Source organism: Marmota monax, unplaced genomic scaffold (assembly GCF_021218885.2).
Source record: "Marmota monax isolate L192 unplaced genomic scaffold, Marmota_monax_Labrador192_F-V1.1 WCK01_AAM20220418_F8-fsc00075, whole genome shotgun sequence".
Classification (NCBI taxonomy): domain Eukaryota; kingdom Metazoa; phylum Chordata; class Mammalia; order Rodentia; family Sciuridae; genus Marmota; species Marmota monax.
This window is the reverse complement of record NW_026694772.1, coordinates 1,121,472-1,136,449: the sequence shown is the minus strand read 5'-3', so window position 1 is coordinate 1,136,449 and position 14,978 is coordinate 1,121,472. Positions and strand designations below refer to the sequence as shown.

General features: G+C 31.7%; 1 protein-coding gene across 11 annotated transcripts in view; it reads right to left on the bottom strand.

The window, feature by feature from the left end:
- Nucleotides 1–14,978, bottom strand: part of Dmd (dystrophin) — a 2,205,817-nt gene that overhangs the window by 1,281,588 nt on the left and 909,251 nt on the right. For all 11 annotated transcript variants that reach the window (XM_058572890.1, XM_046425263.2, XM_046425265.2 and 8 more), the window contains 2 exons: nucleotides 13,820–13,975; nucleotides 8,223–8,393 (listed from right to left, as the gene is read on the bottom strand). In XM_058572890.1, coding sequence (XP_058428873.1) covers nucleotides 8,223–8,393; nucleotides 13,820–13,975 — 327 coding nt within the window. The remainder of the gene's footprint in view (nucleotides 1–8,222; nucleotides 8,394–13,819; nucleotides 13,976–14,978) is intronic.

The window sequence follows — 14,978 nt, the reverse complement described above, 5'->3', positions numbered from 1 at the left end:
ACAATACATCAAAAGAATCCTAGTAATGCCAATGTACTGATACCCTTCTAAAAATGAGATAGGGCAAAGTCTAGGATCAGGCATATAGAACTGTTTTTACATTAGCTTTCCTCCATTTCTGGGATTGGCATGCTATTTCTGTCAACAGCCATACTGCAATTGTTCAAAGTTTTGTGCGTTGTGCCATTTCCATCATAACTACTCAACTCTGCTGTTGTAACATAAGAGTAGCCACAGATAGTAATAAACAGATATGATACAACAAAACTGTATTAATACTGATGTTTGAATTTCATATAATTTTTTATGTATCATGAAGCATTCTTATTTTGATTTCTCTCAAATATTTATATACAAAAAGACAATAGTTTGCATGGGGCCTGTACAAACTCAGGCAGAATGGAATGAGTCTATTGGCTACATTCCATCTTTGCTAGAGTTCATAAAATTGAATTTGATTTACTTTAGACTTGATGAGTGAGTCTCTGCAGAATTCTTCCCTTTAAGGAAGATCAAACAGTTCACTAGAATTGGGATGGTCACTAGTAAGCCAGATCTTATAATGATTCCCATAGTAATATTACTTCTCATAATAAGGAGCCTAGACACATATGATTGCTACATCCTTAGGGAAAGTGAATGCCTACTATACTGCTAGTCTTGGATACCCTAAGAAAGTGTTCAATATTCAGAGAAAGGTATATGGAGCATTTTGCATTTATTACATATTTACAATAAGGGAAACAGCATCATCTTAAGAGGGCCATAAGACTTGATGTTATTTCTCACCCAGTGACTTGCCCATCTTTCCTCTATGACACCGATTTCCTCCAAATAGGAGCATTCTAATTACTGCAGTATCTGCACTTCTATCACACAAACTAACCACTCATGCTTCCTTTGGCTCCAGTTTGATGCAAATTCTCAATTTTCATTTTGTGCCACTCATTTCTGTGACTCCAGTTTGAACAGGAAATAGTGAGAATCAGTCAAACCTACTGTAATGTAGTTAATGAGGTCCAGAAAAATCAATATCCATACCCTCACTAAAAACTGGAAAGAAAATGTTCTTTACTGGCCTAGGGAAAATTGATCTCCTAGGTTCCTGTCTTGTTGTTTACTCAGCAGGAGTTGCTTTGATGCTTAGTCATAGGAATACTAGGCATATTTTGAAGTTAGTGATTTTCAACACATAGATGCTATGGTTTGAATATGGCTAGTTTCCCCCATGGGTCCATGAATTAAAGGTTTGGCTCCCAAGGTAATGTTACGGGGAGATAGCAAAACCTTCCGCATATGGGATTTCATAGGAGATGATTAAGTCACTGCAGTATGTCCTCAAAAGGTATTATGGGACTCTGTTGTTCTTCTGGGTCTTTCTTTTCTTCCTAGGTAATGTTGTAAGCAATATGCTCTGCTTTGAGTCTCTGCCATGATGTGCTTCCCTCACTAGAGGCCCAAAGTGATGAGGCTGCCCAATCTAAGACTAGAACCCTCAGAATTGTAAGTCAGAATAAACCTTCTCTTTTCTCAAGTTAACTGCCTCAACTATTTCATTACAGTCACATGAATCTTATTGATATAGTATATATTTGTTCATTACCAATATTTCTCACACAGAACCTGGTTACAGAGATTTTCAAAGGAAAAATCTTCACTATCATTTGACATTTTTGTATGTTTTGTTTTCTTAAGTTCCTGTATATGATATTAGAAACACAGAAAATATAAAAAAAATATAATCATTACTTCTCTATTCATATCCTATTTTAAGGAAAAAAATATTATATATGTTTGTTTCCTATGCACTATTTTCCTTCCTTCACCTATATCTCACAGATATAGGTATTGTTCTATATTCACTGATGTTAATTCTCATTCATATCTTCCTTTTTACTATATAATTTATCATTAAATAATGTGTAACATCCCTTTTACTTTTTTTACATGTTATCACATTGCATCATTTAAAGTGCTTCCAATTTTACTATATTTTTCAAGAAGCATGAATTTTGTAATATACTTTTCATGGTTTTAGGTGCTTTTTTTAGTTTTTTTTTTTTTTTTTAAGTGACAGAATTAAAAGAGGAATGGTAAACTGATCCCTCAAACTATGCCAAGTTCGGAAAGACCACAGCTAATCTGGCTGGCCAGTATAAGAAAAGGTTCAGAATCTATTTGGTTCCCTTATTGGTTCCAAGTAATTCATCTCCATGCTAGCATCACTGCTCTGAAGGTGTGCAGTGACAATTTAACTTATTGCAATGGTTAATCTGAATTGTCAATTTGAATGGATTAAGCAATGACTAAAATTAAGAGGCTTCTGAGTGTGTCAATGAAAGTAATTCTAGGAATGACTGGCATGTGGGATAGGGAAGTAAAGTAGAGACCCTCCCTAAATGTGTGCTGCACTATCTAACTGGTTGGAGGCTAGGGTGGAATAAAAGTTGGAAGAACAAAGAAGCAGCAGCAGATGCAAGTTCTATTCTTCTTGAAAGGTTTCTTGATTGTTGCTGCTGTAATCACCTGAGGATATTAGACTCCAGATCTTTCACTCTTCCAAAGTGGACTCTGCCAGTGATTCTCCAGGGAGTTTCCAGAAGCCTTCAGCCCCAAACTGGGATAGCATCATTTATCCCTCTTGTTCTGAGGCTTCAGCATCTTGGACTGAACAGATACTTGCTCCTGCAGCTCTCCAATCTGCAGACAGCCACTGTGGGACTATGTAGCTTCTGGCTGTGCAAGCCAATTTAATAAATTACTCTTTTATAATCATATATATATATATATATATATATATAATCATATACATTTATAATTATATATATATATATATACACACACATACACACATACATACATACATACACACACACACAAACACACACAATCCTGTTGGTTCTGTTCTGCTTGATAACCCTAATACACTGATTGTCACACTAGAATGGTTGTCTCATTTTTTCTGTATATTTTAAAGTAGACCTAGATGACAGTTTTCTGAATGGTTCTGATGGGACCATATTAAGAATTTGGAGAGGGGGCAGAACTGGGGATAGATCCCAGGGTCTTGCATTTGCTAGGCCAAGTGCTCTATCACTGAGCTATTCAGCCCCACTTATTTAAAATTTGGAATGATATTGGTGAATTGCTTTTACATGGGCCATGGCTTTATAAATGTTTGATGAAAAATCAATTAGTTAGCTTATGAATGAAAGAATGGAACCCACATGGAAAAGCCTCAAAGATTCATGGTTGCTCTGGTACTCACCAACATATACTGTATTATTGATTCTGGGTCACCGGGATCTACTCATAACTACAGTAAAATTATGAATTATATAATGGAATATTGAAGAATCTAGCTCTTTTTTTCTTCACAAAACTGAAATGTGGCAGATCATTGTGGAAAAACTTTGTCTGACTAATAGAGATTTTGATATATAATTTGACATGAATATGACAATAAGCAAAGACATGGAAGATAGACTTTTATATATTGTTAGATTTCCCTTCTTCATCTTATATTACAAGAAAAACTAAAGTGAACTTTAAAGGTCCCAATAATTTTCTAATCTAGGATATAAAATTTTATCAGTTATATAACATGGCTGGTTAAAAACCAAAACTCTAATAAAACTTTTATGTTACATGAAGACTTGGTGAGTTCTATATTATTATAAATTAAAGTAATCTGTGTATTTTAGGGGTGACTCCTCTGATTTTCCAACTGGAGTATTATATTACTTCCAAAGCTTTTGATAGTTTAGGTATTGACAAGTACATTCCAGTATTCTCACTTCATTGTTAGGATAAAGTAACAGAGTCAGATTTAGCATTATCATTATTGACCAATATATTAATTTGCACTCAACTAAATTCTCAATACTTCATGTCTCCTATTAAACATTCTCAATTAATCTTTTATATGTGATCAAAAACAAAGTGTGCTACTGAACTTTATTGTCAACAACTTTATTGCTAAAGTAACAGTTCAACTGTTTTATAAATAAATCTATTCACTGAGCTTCCTCAATAAGTCAATGTACTTTTGAGTTGTTGATGGTGAGTTTTGTTTCCCTGTTGTGCTTGACAATACTCTTCAATGACCAATTTCTTTGTAATTGTTTCAGACACAAAAATCTCTGTTGGTAAAAAATTTGTCTATTGAAGCCTTTAGGGGCTATATATAGATAACATAGATTCCTGCTATATATATATATATATATATATATATATATATATATATATATATATATATATTTATCTATATATATATATATATATATATATATAGAGAGAGAGAGAGAGAGAGAGAGAAAAGATACAGAAGACATTTTTTTTTCCTGTGTCCATGGAAGAGGAACTTAAATTCTCTGCTACCTGATTATATTTAAAAGTTTAGGTGTTTGAAATAATATTCAAGGGAAGAATAGCTGGTTATTTACTTGTTTGGAAAATGTAAAATATGAACAGATGACTTCAGAGCATTCTAAGCTTGCGCCCTAATATTTTGTCTTCTAACAAAATCATTTTCTTGAATGGTACTTTGGCACTCTTTTTGTTTTGTGTGCAGGCATGCTGATAGAAAAATATGGCAATATAAACACTAATATAAGGATACTATCTCATTTATAATCCATTTTTTTTTACTTCTGAATCTAAGTCCTAGAAAAAGCTATCGTATTATTAGTAAAAATTATTTTAATGATTGTTTTGATAACTTGGACACCTGGAGTCTCATAAATAGGTTTAGTTCCTGGTTTTGTCTGCTGAGAAGCTTGTAGCAAAATTCATGGCTGTCTTTTTTCCTATCCATTTCACCACCCATGAGATATTGTGAACATATTTCTGTGAAAAGATTTCTTTATCTTCCTAGTGTAATTTTCCCTCATTTTCTAGTTTCTTTATGCTTGTCTAGTTCCACAATTTCTCTCTTTAGGCCCTGCAAAATATTTTTTGAAATTATATATATACAATAACTATAATTAAAATACTTTAAAATAAAATTGAAAATATTTGCTGTAATCAATACTATTGAAATTTTTGTTTAGACAAACTTAGGGTAAAACAATCACTATAGTGGTAACTGAAATTTTCATGTGTACAAAAAAATACTTACCTATACATTCAAATATTTGTAGACTAAATGAATATATTTTGGATGAACAGAACTGATAGAAATTCAGTAGGAATAAATAAAACAGTTTAAAAATAAGTTAACTATAATACTCAAATTTTCTCCAGTTATTAAGTACTTGTAATAACTGGCAAATGTAGTTAACATGTTGAATTAAATGCTTGCTTAGCTTATTTTTTTAAAGAAACTGACATCTTTCCTTTGAAATAGGTAAGAATTACAGCTTGAATCTAATTCCCCATCTAACAAGAAAGCACGTGAAATAAGAATAAACTTAACTGGACACATCTTCATACCACTCAAGCTTTCTATGTGACAAAGAGTCTAGAAATATTTGCAGAAAATATTCTTTTTTATTTTAATGATTTTAAGGCAAAGTTAGAACTTTACCATGAAACTATCGCCTTAGGTAATTTAGTCAGTAACTTCCTGAGGATTCTGATGTACAGAATTAATTTATGACATACTTTTAAATTTTCTCTTAACCTGTTTGTAAACTATAATCAGATTTTTTTTCCAATTCTCTTATTACCAATCACTCCTCCTTTATACAATATTATAATCGCATTCCACTTTATATTTATATAGCTACTCTACTGTTACGTGCTGAATTCTAGCCTCCAAAACTCATGACGTCCTGATTGGCAGTAGCTCAGAATGTTAAAATATTTGGAAAATGGCATTTAAAGGTATAAGTCTATTACAAGAAATCAAGATGTTGTCTAATCCAGTAAAATTATTGTCCCTATAAGAGAAATTTGGGACACAGACATGTATGGAAAAAAAGAGTATGTGAAGACCAAGATGGGCATCTATAAGCTAAGGAAGACAGGCTTCAGAATAAAGGAATCCTCCTTATACCTTGATCTTGGACTTCCATCTCCAGAACTGTGAAAAAATAAATTTCTATTGTGTGAACCACTAGCCTATAGTATTCTGTTTTAGCAGCCATAACAATCTAATATTCCTGCTTAATTTGAAAGGAGCAATGTAAGATATTATCCATGTGTCAAGAAGCAGATTTCTGAAAATAAAGTTTAGATGATTTTCATGAATCCCTAAAATTTACTATTGCTTGTTCCATGCATGTTTTACTATATTTCACATTTTGATGGGTCATGGATATTTTGGGTCTTGTGTGTTTGATGTTTTATGGGCACTCATGCTGAGAACTGTCAGTTGTAGGTCATGTGCTTTCTTTTAAATAGAGAGACAGCTCATAAAGCCTTTTTCTGCCTTTATGTAACTATTGATGTAAAGGGCATGTATGATACCACTCAGACCAAAATAATTGTGTCCCAGAATCCATTTTCTCCTTATTTATTTAAATACAACATCATTTAGAAAGGAGACATGACCACTCAGCTAGAGACCATATTTTGTCACCCTCCCTGAGGTATAGATAAGAGTTACACAAGTTTTGGCAAATGGGGTAAGAGCAGAAATATGTGTGGAACTTTTATAATGTAGTCACAAGAGAGAAATGCTTGTCTTCCACTTCTCTATCTCTACTGTGGTACACTGGAGTTAAGGTGTGACATTGGTAAGCAAGCTTCACACCCTGTGAGTACAAATACATAGAAGAGCGCAAAATGATGGAATGAAAAGGACCTAAATTTTGGAATGACTTCATATAGCAAAACTACTTCCTTTACTCTGAAATACTGACCTCACCTGAGATACAATACACCTCTGTCTTCTTTGAGTGACTACATTGTTGGTCTATTTCTTGTAGTAGCCAAGCTGTACCTAAGCATATAATTATTTAATCAAAATAACCAAAAAAATAAAATAGAAATGAGTTACATGTTTAAATGATAAGGTGAAAATAAGACCAATGTAATTATTAATCTGCACTCTGTATTCTTATTATAATAATCTCACATAATACATGCTCCTGAATTAATAACCATAACTCAAAAATCTTATCTCTAGCACTTAATCTATTTTCAATGGGAAGAAAATTAATTTTATTCACTACTACTTATTTGAATTTTTTATGTGTTAAACTTTTAACCACTAGTTATCCTCTAAACCTACATAAATAAAAATAGTTTTCAGTTTGGGTTTTATTATGATTGTAAGTTGCTATACGATGTAATTAAAATTTTCCAACTATGAATAATTTGAATAGACACACTGAATTAAAAATAAACCATAGATCTTTTTAAAAAGCTAGTCAATGCATGCATCCATGTCTTTTTAATTTAAAAAAAATCAAGATGGTTGTTATTCTATTACATATTTACTTTTTTAACAAAATATTCTAATGCCTTGGCAAAGTTTGAGATGGGAAACATGCTATTAGTATCACAAATTCCCTTTATATCAGCACACTTTCAAATAATCTAGTAACAATTCATCTGGAAAAAAATTAAGCTATGAGTGCCATTACCTTAAATTCTAGGCAGCGATAAATGTCTGATTGGCTGTCAGAGAAATAGTAAGAATTTATCAGGTGATAATGAAAGGACACCCCATGGCCTTTGGTGATGGAAATGATACAAATCACTAGAGATTTTTTTTTTATTATGACCTTGTCAATTTGCTGATCTTTCAAGTTCTGTCCAGTCCAATTGTCTGCAGTCACTATGATCTTCTCCATTTCATGGTTGTAGTGTTTACCTGTGTAGTCTGTTCTTAAGTATGCTAGTAGAATATAAAGCCTCATTTCTGAACTGACTAGCTGACCAATAAAATATATACATATATGTATATATATACATGTGTATGTATGTGTGTGTGTGTATATATAAAATGTTCTTAAGATCTATCTATATCTATATCTATATCAATATCTATCTATATCTATATATAGATATAGATATATAGATATCTTAAGAACTTATTTATAACCAACTTGATTCCAAATAAACTTTGAGGAGACTCTTGCTGAAACTTACCACTGGCTTTATTATAGTCTTGAAATATACAAAAACTACTATTTAATCTTTGAGGAGAGGGAAAAATTAAGCAAGATAATATTTATAATTCTATTATTATTTCACATTAATACTTCCTTATAAAATCATATTACTATGTGTTTTCATATGTTAAATATAACCTGCAGTGATATGTGTTTTACCTTTCCCCAGGCAATTTCGGAATCCAAATTACTAGGCATTCCTTCAACTGCTGATCTCTTTGTCAATTCCATATCTGTAGCTGCCAGCCATTCTGTCAAGACATTCATTTCCTTCCGCATCTTACGGGACAACTTCAAGCATTTCTCCAACTGCTGTTTTCTTTCTGTTACCTGAAATGAAAGATAATAAAATGTAATATGGTTTACTTTCCAACTCATGTTTACTTATAGCTACTTAATTGGAACTTTCATATTTCTGTCATTTTAAATTAACAATTTCCTTCTATATCTTAAAATTGTGTTTTAGAAAAAGTAATGTATTCTGCACATTAATAGTAAATAAAAACAGCCTTGAGCAGATAAGATTTCTTGTCCAAAAGATAGTATCTTATATCTGCTGTCATAGTAGGGAAAAAAGCCAAATAAGCTTGTCTCTAATATGAATAAAAATAATTTATGGACAAAATTTGTAATAAATGGAATGATATAAGTCAAAATGAAATATGTCCCATTTCTTATAGAAAACCTAGAGTCATTTGTCAAAGAGATAGGCAAGCAAGTTTACAATCTTCTATATATAAATGAGGCCTGTTCTTGCAAGTAAGGTATCAAAATGGAGAAATCATATTCCTTTCAAAAAGCAAAAGTATTTGTGTGATATTTTCAATTTCATCATCAATACAATTTTAAAGTGCATTGATTTTGTATACAACACCACCAAGTTTAGGTCTCTTCCTCCTTAAATGTAATTACCACAAAATAGGGGGAAAAATGAATGAGAAAACAAAATTTTCACTCTTATCAATAGAGAAAATCATGTCTTAATCTTCTCTGCTCTTCTATTCAGCATTTAAAACCAAAACCCAGGCTGGGGTTGTAGCTCAGTAGTAGCGCACTTGTCTGGCATGTGTGAGGCACTGTGTTCAATTCTCAGTACCACATATAAATAAATAAAATAAAGGTTTATCAACAACTAAAAATATTTAAAAAACCCAAAACTCCCTAAAAATAAATTCTTTCACATTCTCACATAGAGAATGAATTAACTTGTATTTCTCTACCACCTTCCCAGACTGTTCCTATATTTTTTAAGTTTGTTGGTCAATTTAATAAGAATCCCAGGGACTTTTCCTAAACAGTAGTCAACTCATTAGCAAAACCAGATAAACTGCAAATACTCAAAGACAAGTTCCCTCCACTCATGGCTCTTTTTATTATTGTGTTTCACTCCATACGTTTCCTTGAATGAAGAAACATCTCACATTAAGTATATTGTACAAGTTAAATAAAGCAATGAATGAAAACCCAAAAAAGTATTAATTGCAAGTCAGGAATGATAACCAGTAAAGAAATTAAAGTTTCTGATTTGCTTTTTATGTGTTTTAACTATAGGGAAAAAAAAAACATTCTGTCATGGAGGCTGGGAAACTGAGCATTAGATTTATAATATTTGACTCAGTAGAGGCAGTATGATAAAGCATATGCATGTTAGACTCTATGATGCCCAGTGTAGTTTTAACCTGCCTGTGATTTGAGGCAAGATACCTCATCTTCCTATTTTCACATCCATCAAATGGAATTGTTCTGTTTGGCAGATAGGGTTATGCTGAGGGTCAAAATAGACAACAGTTTGAAATAAATTGACATATTGTAACACTTAAATTACTTCTTTATTTCCATTCTGGGATGGCTCAAAGAAACTGGTACCTGAAAGTTCATGGCAAAAGTTTATGCCATATTAAATTTATTACTTTACTGGTAAAGAAAATCTTGAAAAGATTTGGCTTTGTTAGTAAGTGATCTGAAAAGTAGATTTCAAATTAATCTCACCCATAAAGAAATTGGTTAAAACAGTAACACCACCACCACTACAATTGCCCAGTTGAACAACATGCCCTAGATGTAATAAGTAGCACTAATACACACACACACACACACATACACACACATTGTATACATGCATACAACCAAAAGAGAATGCATCTATAAGCATAAAAAAAACCAAAGGTAAAGATATGCATAAAGAACTGAAAATGCTAAAATTAAAATAAACATCCTGAAACTCAAATACAAATTCAAAATATTCAACCAAGTTTATTAGTTCCTTTACAAGAGGTATGTATGCATTTAAAAAAATACTTAGTTGTTGAGGTTGCAAATTCATTTTTTAAACTGATTTTTCCCTTCTATTTTTCCTTTAGGGGAAGTAATAATATCTGCCCTTTTAACTGCAAGGATTTTTATTTGTGTGGGGGAGGAAAAAGCATACCTTATGGTGTGTTTATATGCAAAGTTATTATTTTTCTATATACTATTGGTAGAAAAGGATTCTAGATTCAGTATTTCAAAGAAACTATCTTCCCAGAGCTAATGCATTATTGATTTCTATTTATTTTATTTTGTTTTTGTCTAGCTAAATAGGTTTTGAAAAATCAGGAGACACTGCCACCTTAAGGAAAATTGAGTTTTATACTTTTTTATGAATGTGGAGAATAGATACATTTAAAAGAGTGCAGTAAAATGTTTCAGCAGTCATTGTTTTATGAATACTTACAATTATATTTGGGGGACAATATAAGTACTGTTATTCATGTATATTTTCATAACAATCAAAGCATAGAGAGCCTTAGAAAATGGATTATGGTTATTACTACAAAAGTGTTAGGTTTAATATTTCTCAATAAAATTAATTAGACATAGAAACTATTTTATTGATTAAACAATAAGTTGTTATTTTTATTTTGCCTTTAAATATTTAGCATATGATTTTAATATCATTGTCATAGTTACTCCCCCCATAGACTTTTCTGGATGCCTGTGGGTAAGACCATGTGCAAAAATAACATAATTGTTTATTGTAAGAAATATGCTATGGACTTAATTGTGTAACCATAAATTCATATTTTATTTATTTTTATTATTTTATTAAATTATTTATTTTGGGGGTGCTGGGGATAGAACTCAGGGGCACTCGAACATTGAGCCACATCCCCAGCCCTATTTTGTATTTTATTTAGAGACAGGGTCTTACTGAGTTGCTTAGTTCCTGGCTTTTGCTGAGGCTGGCTTTGAGCTTGTGATCCTCCTGCCTCAGCCTCCTGAGCCGCCAATCCAAATTCATATTTTAAAATCCTAACCCCTGTATGACTAAATTGAATCACTACATCTGGTCTTTGGAAAATAATTCAGATAAATAAGAACATAAATATGGGGTTCTAATCTGAGAGGATGGTGGTATTATAAGAAGGAGACAATGATTTCTGTCTTTCTGCGAAGTAAAGACACAGTGAAAAGATTGCCATCTGCAAGCCACTAAAAGTCCTCATTTGGAACTGACTGTGATGGCACCTTGATCTTGGACTCCCAGCCTTCAGAACTTAGAGAAATAAATTTCTGTGTTTAAGCCACCTAGTCTACTCTATTTTGTTATGGCAGCATGAGTTATCTACTACAAAAATGTAACGTTATATTTGGGAGACGATATAAGTGTTGTTATTCATGTATATTATTGAATCTACAGATCACTACTCAAAGTGATCTATAGATTCAATAAATCTGTATAAAAGTTACAATAATATATATATATATATTGTGTGTATATATATATATAATATATATATATATATATATATTATATATATATGAGATACAAGACAAATACAACTATGTGAATTCTGATGATGTTTAAATTAGAAGGGTTCCCCATTTTTAAACAATAGAATATGCTTATTGCCTTTGCTTTTACTAAGTAAAAGCACTGTTTCTGAAGATGTCTTGAAAGTCAACATGCAGACAATAATTTTTTTTCCTCAGCCAAAGAATACATGACTTATAGTCTTTTTATGATAGTATTTACACATGATCCCTTAAACATTAATGTTTCTAAATTACTATTTACTTAAAGCATAAATTCTTCCTCTATGTTTTTTTTTTTGCTGTACTCTGCAATGCTATTAAAGCATAATTTCTCAGTATTTCTTTTGTTTTTCTTTAATGATATGACTAAGTGCCAAATGGCTAAAACTAAATATCAGCTCTCAAGTATATATTTTCAGGGATAAATAAAGCTTTATATCATTATGGTAGTCATTCATTTCTTAATAATAATAAACTCAGTGCACTAATAGTTTAATAATGTTACTTTTATGGTTTTAAATTTTAAGCAATTCAATCAATGTCATTTTATGTCAAATTTACTGCTTCAAGGACAAAAATTGGGGGGTAAGTATTTTATATCAAGGAAAAGCTCACATAATAATTTATATCTGAAAAAGTAAACTGAGAAAATAACCTTTTACAAAATATTTTTTTCTTAAATAAAAAGACTCAGCTGGATGCAGTTGTGCAAATCTGTAATATCAGCTACTGGGGAGGCTAAAAGGCAGGGGGATCACAGGGTCAAGGCCAACCTCTGTAACTTAGCTAGACCCTGTCTCAAAATAAAATAAAATGGGCTTGGGATGTAGCCCAGTGGCAGAATACTTACACAGCATTATGTGACTTTGAGTTTGATCCCCAGAACCCTAAATAAAATTGATACTCATTGACACAATTTTAGTGTAAGGCACCCTGATTGAATGATAAACTGTTGAGTATAAACATAACAGGTCTACTTAATTTAATAAATTATACCATTAGGATTATTATTAGAGGTTATTTGATTTATAATTAGAGACTAGAGATTTCTGCCTCTTTGTCCCCCTACTGTTTTGGCAGTGCACATTAGGCAAGGACTCTATCACTGAGCTGTATCTCCAGTCCTAAGACTAAAAATTGAAGAAACACAAATAAATTGAAATATATCCTATGTTCATAAAGACATAGCTAAAATGTTCATACTACTCAAACTGATCTGTAGATTCAATAAATCTCTATAAAGTTACAATAAATATATAAAGGACTTATATATTTATATAAGATATAAAGGACTTAACTGCCTATTCATACTATCTCATTAGCTATGTGGAGTGGGTTATACAAGATATGGCCACATGGGGAAGTAATTTCTGTGGCATGAGCCAACTCCATTACACTAAATACGATCTACATGGAAAGTATCAGCTCTACTAGAACAAATATAAATACATGATAGTTTATAATATTCACCAGTCTCCAAGTCATCATACATAGATATATACAAGGGAAACAAGACAAATTTAAAACAAGGAACATTTTTATAACTACCTGATGGGCCTATAAAAACCTCCCTGAATTCATATACTTTTCAATATAGTATCAAGGTGAACCTCACTGATTAATTATTGTTTCTTAAGAATTATACATGTGCAGGGACACATGACTCTATTTCCAGCAACTCAGGAGGCTAGTGCAAGAGGATCCCAAGTTTGAGGCCAGCCTTAGCAACATATCGAGACCCTGTCTCAAAATTAAAAATTTTGAAAAGGGCTGGGGATGTAGGCCAGTGGTAGATTGCCCCTGGGTTCAGTCCCTATTACTAGAAAAAAAAGAAAGAAATTACACATGAAAAAATACATACCTGTGTGAGAAAAAAAGACAAAAAGAATGACAACAAGGATTTCTGTGCAGTTTATAAGGAAAGTGGAAAAGTAGTGTTTGTGATCTCAACATGCACGCACCTTCGCACCCAGCTCATTATAATGCAATTTCAAAGCTGTCACTCTTTCATCAAGCTCTTTGGGGTTTTCCGTCTGCTTCTTCTGTACAATTTGACGTCCGGTTTTTATCACCATTTCCACTTCAGACTTCACCTCACTCAGACTTTTATACAAATTCTAAGTTAAAATATAAAATGAAACATAAGAAACAATGTTAAATCAACTCATAATATTAAAAAATACAGGGTTTCATCTTAAGGCTGTTTGGTTTCCATTTTTAATGGGGTAGTATTTGCAGCTGTTGTCAGTATCTAATGTTTGCATTTCTTTTAATTTAATGTTTCTATTTGTGATTATATATATATATATATATATATATATATATACACATATATATATACATATATACATATATATATATTATATATTATATAAAATCATGCATAATTTGCAGCTTTTCTTATTATAGTAGGAGTGCATCATACATATTGAGTTCTTTAGTCCAAGCTCATAAAGGTCATTCTAAATATTACAAGATTTCTGTTTGTTAAGAGTTAAATAATCCTAGCCATGAGTTTGGATGAATCAATTCCCTCAATCACTGGGTATTTACTAGTGTCTATCACGTACCATAGAGTATTTGAGTCACAAGGGAATCTGCAATGAACAAATCAACATGTTCACTGTTGTCCTCATGGTGCTTAGGGTAAAATTTTCAGATGATAGTTTCAAAATATATTGTCATATATAAGAATGGGAACTAAATTTAAATATATTAATTCTAATTTTTTTTTCTTTTTGGTACTGAGGCACTTAACCACTGAGCCACATCCACAGCCTATATATATATATATATATATATATATATATATATATATATATATATATAATTTAGAGACAGGGTCTCACTGAGTTGCTTAGGAACTTGCTAAGTTACTGAAAGTTACTGAGGCTGGCTTCGAAATCATGTTCCTCCTGCCTCAGCCTCCTGAGCCACTGGGATTATGAATGTAACCATTAAATTTAATATTAAATAAATTAATCTTTCATTTGTCCTGGAAAAATATGTGTTTGTAGTATAGGTTCATGTATGTTTGTATATGTACACTATATATAATGTTTTATAATTTGTTCAGCACTAAACACAAATTACTTATTACTACTAAGAAATAAACTTGCT